Below are 20,967 nucleotides of genomic sequence, written 5' to 3' on the forward strand. Positions count from 1 at the left end.
ATCGCTGCAACATTAAATATACAGGTTATTTATTCTGTAGTAACATAAAGAAAATCAGCAAATTTGTATTATTTCTTTTTGGATAAGAGACTAAAGATGCGAAGTGAGCGAAAATATATCTATTTTATTATATAATTGGTTGTATTTTTTGACTGTTGCATTTTCTAAGCAACATATTCTTACTGTATTTCTTTACACAAGAAGCATTGAACTTTATCAGCACCAGATAAGAATCAGCTTCAAGGAATTTTTTACAGGTAATGTATTGAAACAATATTGTTAAATTTTAAGTCTATACTGCCTTTAAATAGTTATTGAGTAGTGTTAAGCGCAAGTTACGTTGGAGCATAAACAATTAACACAAGAGAAAAGCAGTTACTTACCAACACAAGACTCTCCCTCTTCTTGGTGTCCATGAGGACATCTACATGTGTAGCTTCCTTCATTGTTTACACATGTTGCTGTTTGATGACAAGGATTCGAGTTCAAACACTCATTTACATCTAAAAGAAAATTATCATTAGTTATAGATCAATGTAACAAAACAAAATAATGTTCTTAAAAATTTGGAAGTTTGTTTGCCTTTTCTGCAAAACCTATTTATTATTTATACAGTTAAGATTTTAAGAATGCCTAGTACACATTTTTAAGTATCATACACAAAAGAATAGCGTACCTCTGCAGGTTGGTGGCACAGGGCTCCACTGACCACTGTCCGTACATTGTGCTTGCCTTTGTCCAAGAAGAGCATACCCAGTGTTACACGAATACACAACAATATCACTGACAACCCATTCAACTCTACCATCTCTTGCAAATGTTCCTTGGTGTGGCACTGGCGGCTCAGAACATGTTCTCTCTGTATGAAATGAATGAATGAGTAAATGAATGCCACATGTTTACCCTTGCATGGCAGGCAACGGTTGTGGTTATAACATGAGTGTTCTGTTTATACACCCCATGCTCACTTACAAATGACCTCGACAACTTTGTAGGTAAGTTTTTTTATGTATGACTGAACCAATTGGCCGCAGTGCTATACATGTGCAAATATAACTTATTGTAAAGTGAAATCTTTTAAAAGCTCAGGTCCCAAAACAAAGCAGTGTGAAACTTAACTTTGCAGAACGAGAGTTAAAATAAACTTACGCATGCAGTTGACACCATCACCGAAATATCCAAGTGAGCAAGTACATCTATAACTTCCTTCATTGTTTACACATTGTGCATGTTGGCTACAAGGTCTTGGGTCATTATGGCATTCATTTACATCTAAAAAATTAATATTATTGTTTAGTTCATTAAGTTTTTTAGAATTTGTTATTGCAAAATATGAACATATTGCTTTTAATTGTGAAAGCTCAAAATCATGTTCTGTTTTAGCTGTTGCATGATTGTAATTTTAGTAGCTTCAATAGCAAAGTATAAATGTCATCAATCAGATATTAAAAACACTTCTTCCTTTAATCAAATAAAAAGAAATACCTGTGCATGGTGGTGTCTGTAAAGACCAATGTCCATTGTTCTGACATGTTGCTGAGCTTTCTCCAACAACCCTGTATCCTCTATTACACTGGAACTGTATAGATATTCCTGCATACCATCGCGGGGCGCTTCTTGGGATATAAAAACCTTGATTTGGGTTCACAGGTGGATTGCATGTTACTTCTGTATAAGAAAACAAAACAAAATTTACATGTGTAATTTTGAATTAGCTAGTTTGTTTTTGTTTTTTTTTATAAAAAGCATTGGATGTAAATTATATTGTTTTTGTTTTAAAATGTTTTTTTTTTTCTAACCTTGACAGTGTTGTCCAGATCCTGAATATCCAGTGTTGCACGTACAGCGATAATTGCCTGGTATGTTTGTACAGGTGGCATGGGAGTGGCAGTCATGACCTTCATTACATTCATTGATATCTGCATAAAAGTTTTTATTTTAGAAAACAGGTAGTCCTTTCCACACTGCAATCTAAGATTAAATACAACCATAAAAATTTCTACTGTTAAGTTTAATGACCTTATGCTATATACCTTATTTAAAAACTTAATAAAACGTTTAGGTTGTTACTGTATTTGTTATGTTTCTTTTGGAGCATGACCTAATAACCCCAAAAATTCTGTCTAAATTTATCTTATTTTTAAGTGTGAAATATACATTCAGAAAATAATTTCTAAATTAAAACCAATTTCTAACCTTCACATGTAGGAAGTTGGGTTGGTAGCCATGAGCCATCTTGCTGACAAGTCACTGTACCACCACTGGATATCCTGTAACCACTACTACATGTATATGTGACTACTGAGTTGGCTGCAAATCGTTGCCTGTTACTTGGAGCGTATGTTGCATGTAAAATAGATGGTGGAAGGCCGCATGCAGGTCCTATAAATACATCTTAATGACAAACAGAAAATGTACAGATTGTTTCAGAAAATCAAAGGAACATGGTTTGCGAACTCTTTTAATACAATATATGAAAAAATATCTTTTTAAATAAAAAACGTTTTTTGGTTGATTAGATTTTGTTTAATAATATTTCTTAGCTCTGACTTACTTTCACAGAAACTACCATCTCCACTATACCCAGCATTGCAAGCACAGTTGTAACCACCAATTGTGTTTGTGCAAGTGGCATGTTGATGGCATGGTTGGTTAAAAGGGTCTGCACACTCATTAGTATCTGCAAAAGGAAAAAAAAATTAAAAACAGAAAAAATAAATTTTACTGTTTTTTCTATATACTAATAAGCAACATTCATAGGTATATCTTTTACTGCTAAATGTAATTAGGTTTTTATTCAAGGTATATTAATTAGGCATTTACATGCAACTAAATCTAAATTATATGTACCTTCACACTCTGGTGGATTACTTGACCACTGCCCATTGTTGATACAAGAAATACGGCTGGCACCCCTTAATGTGTAACCACTGTTACATTGGTATCTCACTTCAACACCAAGTCCCCAAACATCCAATGTCCTGGGAGCGTATCGACCATTTCTAATGACTGGTGGTACTTGGCATACAATTCCTGCCATTAAAGAATGTTCAATTATATTAGGTAGAAAAAAAACAGGACGGAGACTGACCAAAATGGTTTGTACCAAGATAAAATGATAGAAGTTATAGCAGGAAGATATACAACAGTTTCACTATCTTGAAAAATAAAAATATAAATGAATGGGTGTAGTGACCATGCTTATTTTCTTTCAATTAAAAGTAAATATGTTTTTAACTGTTAACGTGTAACAACTGTTGTTTTGTCGCTATATCATGTCTTTTGGCTTTAAATATTTTTAAATCTTCGCTATCATGATTAAAGAGACAAATAAAAGTTATTATTATTAATATTATAATGATTTACTTTATTTCTGCAGTTAACAATATTGAATATCATACCTGTGCAAAAGATACCATTCCCAGTATAACCAGTGTTGCATGTGCATGTGTATGAACCAGGTGAGTTGAGACATGTAGCTTGACGAGAACAAATTCTTCCATGAGGTGTGCACTCATCATCATCTACATGTTAACAATGATAATGACATTTTTGCGGCAAAAAGGTGCCGTAATTACAGAAAAGTTTGGTCAAAGATATTTGTTACTTTTTTTAACAAAATTAATGTGTTTAAGCTGTAGGAACATAAAGTTAGCAGTTTTAAAATCATGACAAAAATTAAAATATTACCATCAATTAAAATGTCACAGTTTTCTCACCTATGCATGTAGGTTCAGCACTTGACCACAGTCCATTGGCTTGACAAGTTAAAACAGATGATCCGTGGGTTCGATATCCAGTGCCACAGGTGTAAGCAACACGATTGCCAGAGTCATATTCATCTTTAATTGGAGTGTAACTTGCACCTGTTACATTGTTTGGTGGAATGCATACAGAACCTGAAATTGAACAGAAATATATATATTAAAATTTGATGGTGGTATCAATAAAAATTATCTTGTAAGTCCTTTAAAGGGATAAAATAAATTTAAACAGCAAGTTACAAAAAGCTAACAAATTAAAAATATAGTTATAGTTAAGAAGTAATGTTACTTACGTGTGCATGTTCTTCCATCGCCATAGTAACCAATGTTACAGGCACACTGATAGCTTCCGATGGTATCAGTGCAAGTTGCGTTTGGTCCACAGTCATTGCCGATGACACACTCATCAATGTCTTTTGGAAATAAAACAGTTAGAACTGATATGCAGTACATAAAATAACTTGGTTAGTTTTTATTTAAAACACAATATTGTTACAAAAAAAAAATAGTTAAAATGACTAAGCAGTTACATAAAATAATTTTTTGTAATATTCTTAGATAATCGTTTTAGTTAAAAAAAATCAAAATAAGTTAAAAAAATAAAAGTATAATTCAAGTTAAAAGTGAAAAAAATAAAAGTATAATTTAAATATTCACTTGTGCAGCGTGGGTATGGTCCAGACCATTCTCCAGTGTTTGTACATTCAATGGTGGCATCTCTGTCCAAACCATAGCCATTTTCACATTCAAAAGCTATGGTATCTCCAACGCCATAAGAAGGATCTTCTGGAGCAAAACTTCCGTGCAGAGGCCATGTAGGGCGTGCGCATCGGATTTCTGCAACAGGTATGTTATGATAAAAATCTTTAATAATGAGTTGGAACTCACCTAAACTTATATTTTGAGAAAAATATTCTTGCAAGCGTTTTAGAGGAAAATAGCAGAAATATCTTTGAGCGTTTAAAATAATGTTTTTTAAACCTATAAAAGCTCATGGTAAAATACATTTACAAAACTTACCTTGACAATTGATTCCATTTCCTTGGTATCCACTCTGACAGACGCAAGTAAAAGAACCAACGTTATTGTTACAGTCTGCATTCACACTGCAAGGTTGGTCGTTCAGGCACTCATCATCATCTAATTATGAAAAATATATTAAAAACAATTAAAAACAAAGAACAGTTAAAAATATAAATGTAACAGAAATAAAACTAAGCTATAACAGAATAAAACTCAAAATGGTTATTCATACCTTCCGTACAAGGTTATTCAGCACACAGTCTCAATACATTCAACTTACCAATACAGATCGGTGCTATGTTGTCCCAAACACCATCACTACTGCAGGTTAATGTGTCTGAACCACTGATCAAGTAACCAGTGTTACACAAATAGGTAACTACATCACCAACGGAATATCTTGCAGCTTTTGAGGATTGATGTCGGCCGTTTGTTAGAGCTGGCAACTCTTCACAGGATACCTCTGTGTAAACAAAAAAAAAACAATTGAAAGAAAATAATATTTGTTGTACCAAACATGAATTTTTATTGCACTGGTAAAAAAAAGGAAGCTATTATTATTTTTATGTCAAACATGTACATTTATTCCATATTACACAGTTTCACAGCCCAGTTTGACAATTTATGTAATTTAAATAAACAAAACATTCTTATTTAAATAGTTTAATGATCATTATGCGTACAATCGCACAACATATGCACAATTTTGTTACATAACTTACGTGAGCAAAAACTTCCACTTCCACTGTAACCTGTGTTGCAAGTACATTGGAAACCTCCGTGTGTGTTTGTGCAGGTTGCATGTGGGTCACATGGTTGATTGAAGATATCCGCACATTCATTAATATCTAGGTTATAAAATTTTCAAAACTCATTAAAATAAAGTCCATCTAACTTGTAAATTAGGTTTTAAATACACTGAATGACAATAATGCATGCTGTTACTGTGTTATGGATCGTTTTTAAATTATAAAATAATATAAATACCTGAACAAGCAGGAGGCAAGGAAGTCCATTGACCATTGGCTTGGCAAGTAATGCTGCTTGGACCATTCATGGTAAATCCAGTTCCACATGAGTACACTATCACACTACCAACCAAATACACAGATTTTTCCCCACTTGATATTGTTGCACCAGTTGTGGGCGGTATGGAGCAGGAAGACCCTACAACAAATAAATATTTGAAAAATTTTGCAAATCTGATTTTTACTTCATTAGCTTGCTTTTTACTGCCATTGATAAACTGAATGTCATAATCCTAAAATATACACCCCTATGTTAATTATGCTTGTAACTAAGGCTGACTAAATTTGATCACCAATGATACAACTATGAACCTAAATGGGGGTTCAGTCAGAGAAATGTAGGTTTTTATCAGCGGTTAAGAATTAATTTTTACTCAACACTGGTCAAAATAAATAAACAAAATCAATTAATTATCACAATTATATAGAAGTTATAGAATATTGTGAAATCTTACTTGAGCATTGTCTTCCATTGCCAGTATATCCTGTATGGCATGTACATCTGTAAGATCCAGGAATATTATCACATCTTGCATTGGTGTCACAACTGTTGGTCCCATCAATACATTCATTGTCATCTAAGGGATGACAATATAAAGTTATCTAATCTTCGTCACTTATTGCTTTCAACCCAACAGTCAATCAATTTATCGGCTATAAAAAATAACTTTTTTCAACAAAACAGTCATATACCTATAAACTTATAAAAAAGCACAAGGTGTTTAAAATACGGCACTCATGGTACAACGAGTGTCATTGTTTGTTCCGGTAGTGATAAGTAAGTGATACATGCATTCATTCACTTCTAACCTCTGCAAGCTGGTTCTGAATCCGACCACAAAGCTGTATCAAGGCAAGTAATAGATGCCTGGCCAACCAGTGTGTAACCATCAATACATTCGAATGTGACAACATTTCCGATGATATTGCTGCTTTCAGTTGACTGGTATGAACCACTCAACGGTCTTCTAATATTTCTGCACTTTATCTCTACAATTTAAGACATAATTTTTTAAAGTCTAGCTTTTTAGTGTATGTGAAAATCAAGTGAGTATTCTCAGTGTTGTGAACTAAATAGTTTAGTTGTGTTACTTTTTATGAAAAACCATGTTGTATTTTAATTCTACAACCTGTAAAAAATTGATATTTAATTATTTGAGAACGAGCTTACATAAATAAAACGTTTCAAAGCAAGTTAAGAGAAGCTTACCTTGACAGAAGCTTCCAGAACCTGTGTAGCCTGCATTACAATTACATTCATAACTGCCGGGTGTGTTTACACAACCTGCATTTGGATCGCATGGACTTTCTTGAGCAGTACATTCGTTAATATCTGTCATAAACAGTATGATTAGAAGCAATACAAAAATGCATTACATTGTTATCTTAACACAACACAAAGGACATACGGCATAGGCAGCAATAGATGGCTGTATAAGTCATTAAACAAACTTTACCTTCACAGGTTGGGAAGCTTGTCCATTGGCCAGATTGCTGACATGTGACTTGGTTCGAACCCACACTGTTATAACCAGTGAGACATCTGTATCGTACAAAACTGCCCACAGTGTAATCATCGCTTGTTTTAAAAGTAAATATGATTTGTGCATTTGGAATTTGGTTTGGTGTTCTGCACTGTATAGCTGAAAAAACAAACAATATTAAAAAATTAGGTATAACTACTTAGGATCGAGGCATTCACAAGCCTAAAAAGAGTGATATGGTACCTGAGCATTGTTGTCCATCTTCTGAGTATCCTACCCGACATGTACATTCAAAACTTCCTGGTAAATTTCCACAAACTGCGTTTTCATTGCATGGGCTACTCAGGCATTCGTTAATATCTATAAAAGAGCAAAATAAAGTTTAAAAAAATAAATATAAATTTCCAGTATGAAATTATAAATTTAAAATGTTTGTGGTTTTATTACCTCTGCATGTTGGTTCTCGTGCAGACCACACACCATTCTGCTGGCATTCTGCACTGTCACTGCCACTAAGCTGGTACCCACTGTCACAAGTGTAGGAAACAGTATTTCCCAATGTAAATGGTCTAGTGCTATCTGTTGAAAGGGTGCCATGGCTTGGTGCTTGTCTGTCTGGACAGATAATCACTGAAAAAGAAACATTGTTTAAAGCTTGAGTGTTGGTTAAAAAGTTATAAAACCTAAAATGATATTACTTACAAGTACACTGCCTTCCATTTCCATGGTAACCATGGTTACAAGCACATGTATGTCCACCTTCGCTGTTTGTACATTCTGCATTATTGTCACACTGGTTCAAGTCAGGAGCTGAACACTCATTAATGTCTGAAATAATGTTGTGTGAAGTGTTAATGAACATATTTTAAAAATGTTTAAAAAAACAAAACCACTTTTTCATTACATTTTTATTTAAATTTTAACACATTGAAAACAAAACTATATACTAAAGATTTAGCCCACGATATAATGTTAAAAACTTTGAGAATAAAGCTGTGTACCTTGACATGTTGGCTCTTGATCAGACCATTGACCACTGCTTTCACATGTGATGGTTTCGACACCAACGATCTGGTAACCAGTTCTACAGATGAAGGTTACACTACTGTTAATATCATAATGAGTGAAAATAAAACGATCAGTAATTCTTCCATTGCTGGGAATGTTGGGTTGAGAGCAACGAACAGCTGTGGAAATAAGTAAACAGTTTCATTCATCTGATACATACAAAAAATTCAAATAAAATATTGCATATAACATAAAGAGAAACAAAAAGTTGTTGTCTAAATGACAAAAGTCTCATTATTTGTTACATTATGAACAGAACTTCTACTTACGTGAACAAAAGCTTCCATCACCACTGTATCCATCATTGCAAGAACAAGTGAAACTTCCAACTGTATTGGAACAAGTGGCTTGACTGTGGCATGGACTTGGTAGGGTAGGGTCACATTCATTCTTGTCTGTATAAAATGTTTATTAACGTTTTATCAAAACAGAAATTACTATATTCTTATATAACCAAACTAATGTTACATAAACCATCATTTTATTTACATAAACTCCCAAATTGATAAAACGAGGACCTACATTTACATATAATGACATTTTCTCCAATTAGGCAAGCAGAACATATTTATTTTTACAACCTATACCTCCTATCACAGAGCGTTTCTTTCAACAAAATTTACCTGTACAAGTTGGTTCCTCGTGTGACCAGGAGCCTGTGCTCTGACACGTAAGAGGTGTTTGGCTGTTAAGTTCATATCCATTGTTACATCTGAATATGGCAACATAGTTGACAACATATTCATCACGTGTGTTGCTGATGAAACCATTACTTGGGGCAGACAAGCTTGGACATGTGATTCCTGAATGGCAAAAAAAATAGAATATAATAATAAGTGAAGACTGAACAGGAGTTAAAGAAAAATGGGTTCAGATCTGTTTTTTTTACATTATTATTCTAGAAGTATAGGTTATTTTGTAAGTTTTCTAATTTTCTTTTATAAATAAAGCTGCATTTTTTTTCTAAATGAGTTTTATAAAAAACTCAAAAAAATTTCGAAACCATTATGTTTAAATTGGCACAGAGATTGTAGTTTTCTGTTATAAAAACTGAAGAGTTTGCATGTTATATGTTATAAAAACTGTAGTTTGCACATATTATAAAAATTGGTATATGTTATAAAAAGTGTAATTTGCATGATATAAAAATGAAATATAAACTCACTTGTGCAAGAAGTAATTCCATCACCACTGTAACCTGTATTACAAGTGCAAACAAATGTTCCACCACGGTTGCTACAAGCAGCATCAGCATGGCATGGATTGTCTCGGCATTCATCAACATCTGTGAATTGGAATATTAGAAGATATTATTCTAGTGGTGAAGCTATTTTAAATCTCGCTGCATGTATATCAGTGCAAATGATTTGTAAAAAAAATACTCTGAAAAAATTGAGCATGATATTTTATGGTTTAAGGCTGAATGCTGCTACAATTGTTAGACCAAGTAACCTACAAACTTATTCGTGGTAACTCGTAAGCTGGCACAAGGTGTATAAAACAGAACACCCGTATCATAATGACTATCGTTTTCGGGCCTTGCAAGGATAAAGCAAGTCACATTCATTCATAAACATGAAATTACCTGTACACACTGGTGGGAAGTCTGAATACCTTCCCGTTGCAAGACAAGTAATAGTGCTTGATCCTTGAATGTTGTAACCATCATCACATTGATACTCCACCACGTCTTCATAGACATATCCACTCTTTGGATCAACTATACTGGCATGGCTTGGAACAATAGGTTCTCCACAAGATATTTCTGCATTGACAGAGATTCAAATTATTTACTATATACATATCTTCTGTAGGTTGTAAAATTTGGTCAGAAGGTATGCATTGTAAAATTAAATTATTTAAAGTTAAAAAAATATATTAGTAAAAGATCATAAACTAATGACTATACATACAACCTATAGAAAGTATGTAAGTAAAATCTAAACCACAAAAGCTCTGAGCTTCGTTGTCATATTTAAAGTAATAGTTTGTACATTCAAACAGAATACAATGTTAAACATTGTCACAAGAGATATTTATGAATTACTATATATCTATAAACAATAGTCTATATATATATATTGGTACTAAGTAGTACTTACTGCTGCACTGAATTCCATTTCCTTCGTATCCAGTATTGCAAGTACATCTGTAATCACCAATAAAGTTCACGCACTCAGCATTTTCATCACAAGGGCTGTCACCCTCAGTGCATTCATTTACATCTGTAAAATTATTGAATTCAACAGATTGTATTACTTGAACTAGATGACAGTCTTTACCATTGCTAAAAAAGTTTACTTTTTATACTTTTTTTTAAAAAAAATTACAAAAACAAATGAAATGTTTTTGTGTAAAAGTATAAAATAAATATAAATAAATTTTCGTACCAACACATGATGGTTCAGATCCTGACCATGCTCCATCATCACCACAAGTTAAAGTAGCATCCCCACTTATTGTGTAACCAGGGTTACAAGTGAAAGTAGCAACAGAGCCAATCACATTTCCATTTAGGGACAAAGAGAATGAACCGTGGCGAGAACTTAAAAGATTTCGGCAAGTAATTTCTGAAAGAGTTTTATTTTTCATTATACAAAACAACATTTTTTTATTAAAAACCTTTAAGAGAATTTTTTATGGTACATAGTTATACTTTTCAATAACTGATCTTATTTTTATGAGTTAAACATTCTATTTTTATACAAGGGAATAATAAAGACTTACCTTCACATACAAAGCCAGTTCCAGTGTAACCGCTGTTACAAGTGCAAGTGAAACTTCCAACTGAATTTTCACATCTTGCGTTTGAATCGCATGGTCTTATTCGTGAAGAACATTCATCAACATCTGAAATGAAGAAAAATTTCCCAACTTATTTCTAATTGAAAAATGCACACACTCATCAATCAGTTTTAAAAAAACAATTTAAGGTAAAGAACACCTTCAGTTATATTTTTTTACCAATCTCTCACAACCTATTTCCAGTTAAAAATCCACACACTCACCAACAAGTCTCACAAAACAATTAAAAAAATAATTATTTGATTATATTTTCACCTTGACATGTTGGAAAGTCAGATGACCACACGCCAGTTTCCAAACAGGTAAGTTCGTTATCTCCATCCATAACAAAGCCAGTGTTGCAAGCATATCTAACAACACTGTTCCTGATGTAGCCATTACTTCCAGCAAATGTGGAAACAATTCGACCGTTAACAATCTGCTCTGGATCCCTGCATTGAATTACTGCAAAACAAAGGTTGTGTATTTATATATGTTTGAAAAAAACAGTCTAATAAAAATAGAAATTTAAATTCAATAAAACTTCATATTAGGATAGCCTAGAAATAGGCTACACTGTGAGTATAATATAATAATAACTTTATTTGTATCTTTGCTTTTGGTAGCAAAGAATTAAAAATATTTTAAACAAAAAGACTGGATATAGTGACAAAACAGCAGTTGTTAAAACACACTTACCAGTTAAAAACATTTTATATTTAATTGGAAGAAAATAAGTGTGGTAAAGTAAAGTAAGTACTTACATGTGCAGATTTGGCCATCTCCTGAATAACCATCGATACACACACATTCAAATCCACCATCGCGGTTGTTACAAATAGCATTATCCCCACATGGATTCCGACCGCATTCATTTATATCTGAAAAGTTAAATTCATTAATTAAAATGAACTAGCATTTGTACTTGTGAAAACATAATGTTTAAAAGAGAGTTTTGTTAAAGTATTTATGGAAACAAATTATTGAATTTTTTAGTAAGTAATATAAAATACATTACCAGTGCACACGGGTGTATTGCTGCTCCAAAAACCATTCTCTTGGCAGGTCGCACTGCTAATACCACGAAGAGTGAAACCTCTGTCGCATGAATATGAAACAGTGTTTCCAAGTAAAAAGGGGGAAGAACTTTCAGATGTAACACTGCCACGACTTGGAGCAGGTCGATCGTCACAATTAATCACTAAACAAATTTTACATAGAATTTTAGGTCATTCATTTATCGAGAAAAATTGAAAAGGTAATTATAATCACTGCAAAAAGTAGTTGAAAATTGGGTATTTTAAATGACTAACTAAAAAGTAAAAAATATATTTGTTCATATATTCTTACATTCACATGTTCTTTGAGCTGCTTTATTGCCCGGTCCTCGGTATCCATGGTTACAAGTGCAGAAAAATCCACCAGCAACATTTGTACATTCCGCATTTTCATCACATGGGCTGATGTTTGCAGAACATTCATCAGTATCTGCAAAATTTATCAATGTATTTATTGAAGTATAGGACAAATGACAACAGTCTTCCTGAATTTGTGTCATATTACATTTGTGATCATTTTGCACAAATTGTGGGTTGTAACAAAATTTTTTTGTAAAAGACAGTAATGCACAAACTGTTCTTAACTTTTTAACACAATTTACCTTATGCTGACATATAAAACAGGCATAATATGACACATATATACCTGTGCAAGTTGGTTCATCAGAGGACCATGAACCATCATCTTCACAAGTGATAGTTGCATCACCGACCAAGTCGTACCCACTGTTGCATTGGAAAGTTACAGTTGAACCAATGTCGTATTTCAAGAAGATTCTGCTGCCAACAATTCTACCCTGATCAGGATGACTTGGTCTATTGCACTGAATTTCTGTAAATCATAAAAATAGTTTAATCAATACTTAATTTTCTTTATCTAGGTTTATATTATAAAAAAATAAAAAACAATTTAAATGTTTTTAAAAATCAGCTATATTTAGAACAGATTTTACAAAATATTATCTTTATGTATCTTACTTGTGCAAGATATTCCATCACCACTGTATCCGTCCTTGCATGTGCAAGTGTAACTACCATCAGTGTTTTCACAGTTAGCATTAGATGAACATGGGAAAACGGTGTTGCATTCGTTTGTATCTAAATAGTTAAGATAATTTTACTTTTAAATAAACTGCCAATGCCTAATTTTGAAATAGATTAACCTTGAAATATTTGCACTTTTTTGAAAAATTAATACTATGTGAGAATATTGTTAAAACATGAAAAAAAGGACAGAAAAATTATTTTCAAAAAACTAGGAAGTAAATGTGGAAGCATAGGAAAAATATATATAGTAAAAAGCTCCTATAGAAAGCTGCTAAAATTTTACCTGCACATGCTGGTGGAGTGGAAGACCACTGACCAGTTCCCAAACAAGTCAAACTGCTTATTCCTATTACAGTGTAGCCAGTGTTGCATGAGTATGTTGCAGTTGTTCCAAGGGGGTATGGCGTATCTTCATCAAATGTTACAGAACCTCTTACTGGTGCAGAAAGCTCAACGCATGTGATTACTGGAAAGCAGAAGATGAATAAAAAATTAGGATTAAAAAGCTTTTGACGTTTTTTAATGTTTTTAAATGTAAGCAGAACTTAAAAATTACATTTTCCTGAATAAAGCAAACTTTTATTTTTTTGTTTTAGTTGTAAAAATTTATCAGTATAATAATAAATCAGTTCAACTTACACTCGCAGGTATCTCCCACTTTCCTGAACCCAGAGTTGCAAGTGCATTGATAACTTCCACGTGTGTTGGTGCACACTGCGTTTTCGTTACATTTCGTTGGATCATCACATTCATTAATATCTGAATAACAGTGTTTCAATTAATAATGAACATTAGATAAAATAGCATTAGACACAAAAGTATTTTTATAGCCATTTTTTATAAGTAATTTAATAAATTAAACTTTTATTATTTTAAAACTATTGGGTGTTAATTGAGTGCAATATACACTATTTTCAAACACTATTTAAAACGATAAATATTTAATTTTATTAAATGGATATATAAATTTTAAACATATTTTTATACAATAATATTCTCAACATAAGTTTCCATTACCTTCACACTGTGGTCTTTCATCTGACCAAGTACCATCTGCTTGGCATACAATGACCGCATCACTAACCAACTGAAAGCCAGAATTGCATGAAAATGTAACTTCAGTTAAGATTGGGTATGGACTTGTACGACGTGGAGTAAAACTTCCATGTGCGATTGGTAGCAAGATGCCACAGGTAATTTCTGCACAGTAAGAATTTTTGTTATAGATTAGCATCTATTAAATTTGAATGCACAGTATACATGCTTGAAAGATATACCACAAAGGGCAGAAAATGTAAAACTAACTTAGGTTAAATGCTAGTTTTTCTGGCAAGTACCCATATACAAGTAAATTCTAACTTACGTGAGCAAAAGCTTCCATCACCACTGTATCCATCATTACAGGAGCAAGTATAACTTCCTTGTGTATTGGAACAAGTGGCTTGACTGTGGCATGGACTTGGTAGGGTAGGGTCACATTCATTCTTGTCTGTAAATAGATTTTTAGACACATTTTTAGTCACCACCCCACAATATTGAATGTAAGGTTTCAAATACATTTAGTCAATACATATTTAATTTTTACCTTCACAAGTTGGTTCAACATCTGACCAATCACCAGACTCCATGCACCTCAGTGGTGTCCTTGAGCTGAGGGCATATCCATTGTTGCAACGGAACACTGCAGTGTTGCCAGATACATATTCATCACGTCGGTTGCTGATGAAACCATTGTCTGGCGCATTTAGGTCCCGACATGTGATACCTAAAAAATATGATCAATAAATTAATAATTTTGATAAACCTTGGTTATAGGGTTTAAACCAAAAAGGAGCTACAGTAAAGGTTTTACTTTTTTACACTAAATAGAAAGAGATAAATCAAGATTATTTAACAAGTAAACTACACTCTTTAAACGAAAGAAATATCCTACTTTTTGTGCAAAATATTTTTCTTTGATTATATAACTTTTATAATAGACAACTTACCTGTGCAAGTGTCTCCATTTCCTTGGTAACCACTGTTGCATGTACATGTGAAATCTCCTCTGATGTTTGTGCAGGCTGCATTCACATCACATGGACTGCTGCTACATTCATTTACATCTAAAAAGAGAATGTAGGTATACAGCAAAAGGCTAGAACAAGTTGCTAAAAGCAATTTATATTTTTTATATAAGTATTCTGACATGGATTTAATTACAATTACATAAAGCCCCTTTTGATGTCAAGATTCATATATACATTTAAATCAATAAATACAGGTTGATGTAGTTAAGTTAAAGCTTCAATAAACAAATATCCCTTATTAAAATGGTAAAAGTATTTGATGTCAGCAAAATATTGACTTTACATATTAAGCTTTACCTGTGCAAGTTGGCGGAAGATCGGAGAAATGTCCATTATCTGTGCATGTGATACTAGCACTACCCATAAGTGTAAATCCAACACCACAAATGTATTCGGCTACTTCTCCAACTCTGTAACTTTCCTGAGGTGAGAGGAGTTCAGCAAACTGGCTTGATGGGGTGGAACATGTGATTTCTAAAAATAAATTCACAATTTTAGAATAAAAAAACAAATCAGTTGGATCAACCAAATATATGACACTTAGTTCTGCCAAATAAAACCAATTTTAGCTTTATTAAAAATACAGAGTGTTTTCATAGCTTTTTCTATCAAAGTGAACAACTAACTTTATTGTGTGCCAGTATCAAACAAAAATTATTTTGTTTTATAACTTAAGTGTTGGACCCTAAGATTGGTCATAAATTTTACCTTCACATGAAAGACCATCACCAGTGTATCCAGAATTGCATGTGCATATGAAACTTCCCTGAATATTTTCACAGGTTGCACTGGCATCACAAGGATTGGTAATGATATCATCATTGCACTCATCAATGTCTAAATAAATTAAAAAAGTTAACAAAATATTCTTTAACTTCAATTCAAAATAATGAAATATATAAAATTTTAACATAACTGTGTTGTGTTTAGGTCTTACCAACACACAACGGCTCAGGATGAGACCACTGGCCATTTGATTGACACACAAGGCTCTCTTCCCCATCGATCTGGTAACCACTCAAACAAGTGTATGTAACAGTTTCATTTATGCTGTACTCAAGAAGATGACGATCTAAGTTTCCTTTCAAAATCTCTGCTGGCTTTTGGCACTTAATTTCTGAAGAAGAGAAAATTCTGAAAAACTTAACTTATTGCATCCTAAAAGTAAGATGTGATGACGTACCTTCACAGAAAATACCAGTTCCAGTGTAGCCACTGTTGCAAGTACAAGTAAAACTTCCAACAGAATTTTCACAACTTGCATTTGAATCACATTCGTTTAACCGAGGGGTGCATTCATTAATATCTAAGAAACATAAAGTGTTAAGAAACTGCACAAAGGAATAACTACTATGCTCATTGCAAAATTTCATACACCTCATGTCACTCTGCAAGTTACAATGTGTATAACTTTGTAGGTGATGCATTTTTACATTGTTTTTCACATAATTTTGTAGCAATATCCATTATGTGCGTCAAATCATGTATCTTTTGGTTAAAACATCAGAACTTAACAACTGACAGTGCTAATAATAAATAATATTAAAATCAATTTGAAATAATTACCTTCGCAAGTTGGTGGTTGTTCTGACCAAAGACCATCAGAAGTGCATTGAATAATTTGACTTCCGGTAAGTTGGTAACCAGTGTCACATCTGTATCTTACAAATGAGTTTACATCATATCGTCGTTGAAGTTCTGGATGCAAGCTTCCATTATCCAGTGAAGAGAGTTCAGCACACGTTATTTCTGGAATAAAATAAATAAATAGGTAAATTGATATTTTAAAGATACACTATGATAAATTGTACACAGATCTCAACGCAGACATTCTATAAAAAGCTTCTTTTTGTAAAGAATCAAAGTAGATAACAAACACTTATTATTATTCAGTATATCTTGAACATACTTGTGCAAACTTCTCCAGTTCCAGTATAATCTTGATCACATTGGCATGTGTAACTTCCAATAGTATTGGAACAAGTTGCATGAATGTCACATTGAGCTCCAGTGATGCACTCGTTCTCATCTACAAAATAAATTTGGAAGAATAAAAATATCACTATTGAAAAATCATTATTTTTGAACAATGAAATGAAAAATATCAATAGATTGGTTATATATATGAACCTATGCACTGAGGTGGAGATTTAGACCAACTTCCACTTGATAAACATGTACGGGTAGTTGCTCCATGAATGACATAACCAGTGTTGCATAAATATGTTGCTGTACCGCCAACAGTCTGTGAGGGAATGGTAACCGTGCCAGAAGTTGGATTTGAAAGTGAACCACACTGTATTTCTGAAAAAAAAATTGTAATTAATTTTGGTCAGAATTAAGTTTGACTTTTATTAGGTTGTTACCAGTGCAAGTTTCTCCATCGCCAGTATATCTTTCATTACAGGAACAGGTATAACTTCCAGGGGTGTTATCGCAAGATGCATTTGGATCACATGGTGTGTTTTGTGTGCACTCATCATTGTCTAAATTGGGAAAATTAAACCACATCATATATTTGCCTGTAATTTTAACTAAACAACAATTTGAAAATATTTTCAACATTTCAGTCAGTTCAAAATCAAGAAAGTGATAAAATAATTAAGCTGAACATAAAAGTACAGTAAATATTAAGCATAGAGGTAAAAAATAACAAAAACAATGTAGTTTTAAAGCATATGTAAAGAATGTGGTTTTAAAGCATAAGTAAAAATTTAATAAAACAATTTACCTTCACAGGTTGGTGGATCAGCAGACCATGAACCATCAGATTGGCAAGTTATGGTATCTTCTCCCACCATTCCATACCCACCATTGCATTCATATGTGATGGTGTTGGTTGCAATGTATCGTGTTCGTGTTTGTGAAACAATAGAAGCATAGGCAGGTGTATTGGGAATGAAACATTCATTTGCTGTAATAAAAAGTTACATCTAAACAGATTTGCACAAGAAAGAAATAGACCTATTATATGTAGTGTTTTTACATATACCTTGGTTTATTAATAGATTTAAAAACATATAAAGACATATATATGTAAAAAAACTTAAATTAATGTACCTATTTCCTGTTTAAATAACAAAAATAAATTTTATAACAATATTTTTAAACAATAACATATTTAAACATATAAATTTAAAATTGCAAGTACATACGTTCGCAATTGAAGCCATCACCATTGAAACCCTCTCGACAGGTACAGGTGTATGAACCAATGTTATTTCTACATTCTGCATCATCATGGCAACTATCACTGTTTTGTCTGCACTCGTTGATGTCTGGAAAAAAAAAAGAAAAAGGTTTGAAAAACTTTTCGAATATATTGCTTTATTTAAATCGACAGGAAACCAGTCTTCATCCAAAAGGAGCTGCAAGTTTAGAATGTGTGAATACAGCAAGAGATTTTATACTTATAAGCACTTGTACTAAAAGTAATACAGAATAAATGTTAATTAAAAGCAATGCATTATACCTACTACAATACTTTCATATAAACACATTATTAATCATATTTACCTGTACATGAAGGTGGAACCTCTGACCACAATGCGTTTCCTAAACAAGTGGCACTTGCTGAACCTGACATCCTGTATCCTGGATTACACTGGTACACAACGTTGGTACCAACATATATATTGGAGGTAGTTAAAAGTCGGTATGTTCCGTGATCAATGCGAACAGGACGAATACACTTAACGCCTGAAATTTTACAAAATTTTATTATTTAATTTATTATATTAATTTTCGTTTTATTACAATTTCACAGCTGAAATTTAAAGACATTTTATTCTAATTTCATTACATTTCTTATCATAATACCCATTTTATTTTAGTTTTATTGTTTTTATTTATTTTGCTTTTAACTTTCACTTTGGTTATGTAATGCAAGAATAGTTAATATAGTCAATTTTCATGTCTATTGCTTTTTATTGTTTCTCCAAATGCAGACAAAAATAATTACCTCGAAAGCAAAAATTCCGATGTTTTTATAAAATACTCTTAACAAAAAAATATAAATTATTATTAAAAATTGGAGCAATCCAGTTTAAACTCTTACGTGAGCAAAAGTTTCCATCTCCGCTGAATCCTTCATTACAGTTGCATTCATAGGAACCAGGTACATTCACACATGTTGCATCAGGAGAGCATGGTGATACAGTTGCCAAGCACTCATTTTCATCTAAAATATTGACAATTTTAATTATAATGAAGTAAGGTAGCCACAATAACCATTTTGTTTTGGAAACACTGAATTTCTGTATAGTTACAAACTTGTTTTACTCTTTTTGTCACCTTAGTTAGTTTACTCTTTTCTAAATTGAAATAAAAATATAAATAAATTGTAATTTCAGTAGAAAGAACACATATTTGCAAAGTTTTTAACAAGATTATTACAAGGTTCACAACAGAAATAAATATGCAACAACAAAAAATGTCTCGATAAACAAGAAAACAACTTCAAACCCTACCTTCGCAGGTTGGAGGTGGAGATGACCATCTTCGGTCTCTCATGCACGTGGCGAACTCCGTACCAACCAACTCGTATCCTTCCTCACACATGTAACGCACAGATTGGTCCACCAACCACTTGGTACGAGAAGTTGGAGAAATTTTTCCGTTTCGTGGTGCTCTTGGGGCAGGACAATCAATCACTGATGGAAAGATAGTTTAGTTAAATTACATTATTTTAAGGATTGATTTCATAACAGAGTTAATTTGTACTTTTTTCGTTTTTTTTACAAGTTTGGTTGGAAACTTTCTTTTACAAGTTTATTTGCTATTTTTACCTATACCATATACGTAGAGTGAAACATTTTACTTCTAGCACGGTTTTCTTATACCATACACATAGTGTTACAAATTTCTTTCTAACATTTTTTAAAATATAGATATATGAACAATATGACATTTATAAACAATATTTGGACTTACATGTGCAATCTATACCATCACCAGTGTATCTGTCATTGCATGAACATGAGAATGAGCCATCAGTATTTGTACAAGATGCATTTCGTGAGCATGGGAAGTTGTTTGGCCTCAAACATTCATTTACATCTTAAGTAGAAAAACGTTTGTTAATTTCAAATATTTGAATTTGAACTAAAAAGGAATATTGTAAGAATTAACGTAAATTTTTATAAAAACTAGTACACGATTCAATAATTATGTAAGTTTCATAGAGAGTTAATATTAAAAAGTTTAAAATGCTTGGTCCCTGTGTTTTTGTGCATTTCTATTAAAATAACTTTTACAATTTCAATAACAAAATAACTGTATACCAGTATAAACTTACCAATGCATCGTGGAACTCTAACTGACCAAGAACCGCTTGGGAGGCAGGTAAGAGACGTGGTGTGTGACAGGCTATAACCATTGTCACAAGAGAATGTAACCACATTACTTATCACATATGGGGAGGAATTTGGAGATGACAGGGAACCGTGAGTTGGAGCAACCAGATCATCACAAGTTATCACTGTATTAAGATATGTTTGAAAATGTTATATTAATATGTTAAAGAAAATATAATCAAACACATGTAAATATTTCAAAATGTCCAAAAGAAGAACAGTTAGAAAAAATCTGTTATTTGGTGGTAGCTATGCTAAACTAATTAGGTTCTTTGATGTCCCAATTTA

The 20,967-nt window shown here is 32.6% G+C and overlaps 1 protein-coding gene across 1 annotated transcript in view; it reads right to left on the reverse strand.

Annotated features, from left to right (window-relative positions):
- Nucleotides 1-29: 29 nt before the first annotated feature.
- Nucleotides 30-20,967, reverse strand: part of LOC100185624 (fibrillin-1-like) — a 50,242-nt gene continuing 29,304 nt past the window's right edge. Inside the window, exons 25-82 of the mRNA XM_026840903.1 lie at nt 20,258-20,383; nt 19,795-19,977; nt 19,383-19,505; nt 18,842-19,024; nt 18,481-18,603; nt 18,057-18,239; nt 17,692-17,811; nt 17,456-17,629; nt 17,235-17,354; nt 16,892-17,074; nt 16,509-16,631; nt 16,263-16,442; nt 16,034-16,162; nt 15,623-15,799; nt 15,245-15,361; nt 14,842-15,021; nt 14,620-14,745; nt 14,274-14,456; nt 13,896-14,015; nt 13,540-13,722; nt 13,188-13,307; nt 12,856-13,041; nt 12,502-12,639; nt 12,170-12,352; nt 11,916-12,032; nt 11,428-11,616; nt 11,095-11,217; nt 10,758-10,937; nt 10,470-10,592; nt 9,953-10,132; nt 9,533-9,652; nt 8,991-9,170; nt 8,637-8,762; nt 8,301-8,486; nt 8,002-8,127; nt 7,747-7,929; nt 7,543-7,659; nt 7,273-7,458; nt 7,026-7,148; nt 6,626-6,805; nt 6,271-6,393; nt 5,775-5,954; nt 5,510-5,635; nt 5,068-5,250; nt 4,785-4,904; nt 4,422-4,601; nt 4,058-4,177; nt 3,720-3,899; nt 3,402-3,524; nt 2,851-3,033; nt 2,555-2,680; nt 2,197-2,382; nt 1,800-1,919; nt 1,486-1,668; nt 1,150-1,272; nt 677-859; nt 384-503; nt 30-34 (exon numbers count right to left, since the gene is read on the reverse strand). Coding sequence (XP_026696704.1) covers nt 30-34; nt 384-503; nt 677-859; nt 1,150-1,272; nt 1,486-1,668; nt 1,800-1,919; nt 2,197-2,382; nt 2,555-2,680; nt 2,851-3,033; nt 3,402-3,524; nt 3,720-3,899; nt 4,058-4,177; nt 4,422-4,601; nt 4,785-4,904; nt 5,068-5,250; nt 5,510-5,635; nt 5,775-5,954; nt 6,271-6,393; nt 6,626-6,805; nt 7,026-7,148; nt 7,273-7,458; nt 7,543-7,659; nt 7,747-7,929; nt 8,002-8,127; nt 8,301-8,486; nt 8,637-8,762; nt 8,991-9,170; nt 9,533-9,652; nt 9,953-10,132; nt 10,470-10,592; nt 10,758-10,937; nt 11,095-11,217; nt 11,428-11,616; nt 11,916-12,032; nt 12,170-12,352; nt 12,502-12,639; nt 12,856-13,041; nt 13,188-13,307; nt 13,540-13,722; nt 13,896-14,015; nt 14,274-14,456; nt 14,620-14,745; nt 14,842-15,021; nt 15,245-15,361; nt 15,623-15,799; nt 16,034-16,162; nt 16,263-16,442; nt 16,509-16,631; nt 16,892-17,074; nt 17,235-17,354; nt 17,456-17,629; nt 17,692-17,811; nt 18,057-18,239; nt 18,481-18,603; nt 18,842-19,024; nt 19,383-19,505; nt 19,795-19,977; nt 20,258-20,383 — 8,666 coding nt within the window. The remainder of the gene's footprint in view (nt 35-383; nt 504-676; nt 860-1,149; nt 1,273-1,485; nt 1,669-1,799; nt 1,920-2,196; nt 2,383-2,554; nt 2,681-2,850; nt 3,034-3,401; nt 3,525-3,719; nt 3,900-4,057; nt 4,178-4,421; nt 4,602-4,784; nt 4,905-5,067; nt 5,251-5,509; nt 5,636-5,774; nt 5,955-6,270; nt 6,394-6,625; nt 6,806-7,025; nt 7,149-7,272; nt 7,459-7,542; nt 7,660-7,746; nt 7,930-8,001; nt 8,128-8,300; nt 8,487-8,636; nt 8,763-8,990; nt 9,171-9,532; nt 9,653-9,952; nt 10,133-10,469; nt 10,593-10,757; nt 10,938-11,094; nt 11,218-11,427; nt 11,617-11,915; nt 12,033-12,169; nt 12,353-12,501; nt 12,640-12,855; nt 13,042-13,187; nt 13,308-13,539; nt 13,723-13,895; nt 14,016-14,273; nt 14,457-14,619; nt 14,746-14,841; nt 15,022-15,244; nt 15,362-15,622; nt 15,800-16,033; nt 16,163-16,262; nt 16,443-16,508; nt 16,632-16,891; nt 17,075-17,234; nt 17,355-17,455; nt 17,630-17,691; nt 17,812-18,056; nt 18,240-18,480; nt 18,604-18,841; nt 19,025-19,382; nt 19,506-19,794; nt 19,978-20,257; nt 20,384-20,967) is intronic.

This window comes from Ciona intestinalis, chromosome 2 (genome assembly GCF_000224145.3).
Source record: "Ciona intestinalis chromosome 2, KH, whole genome shotgun sequence".
Classification (NCBI taxonomy): Eukaryota; Metazoa; Chordata; class Ascidiacea; order Phlebobranchia; family Cionidae; genus Ciona; species Ciona intestinalis.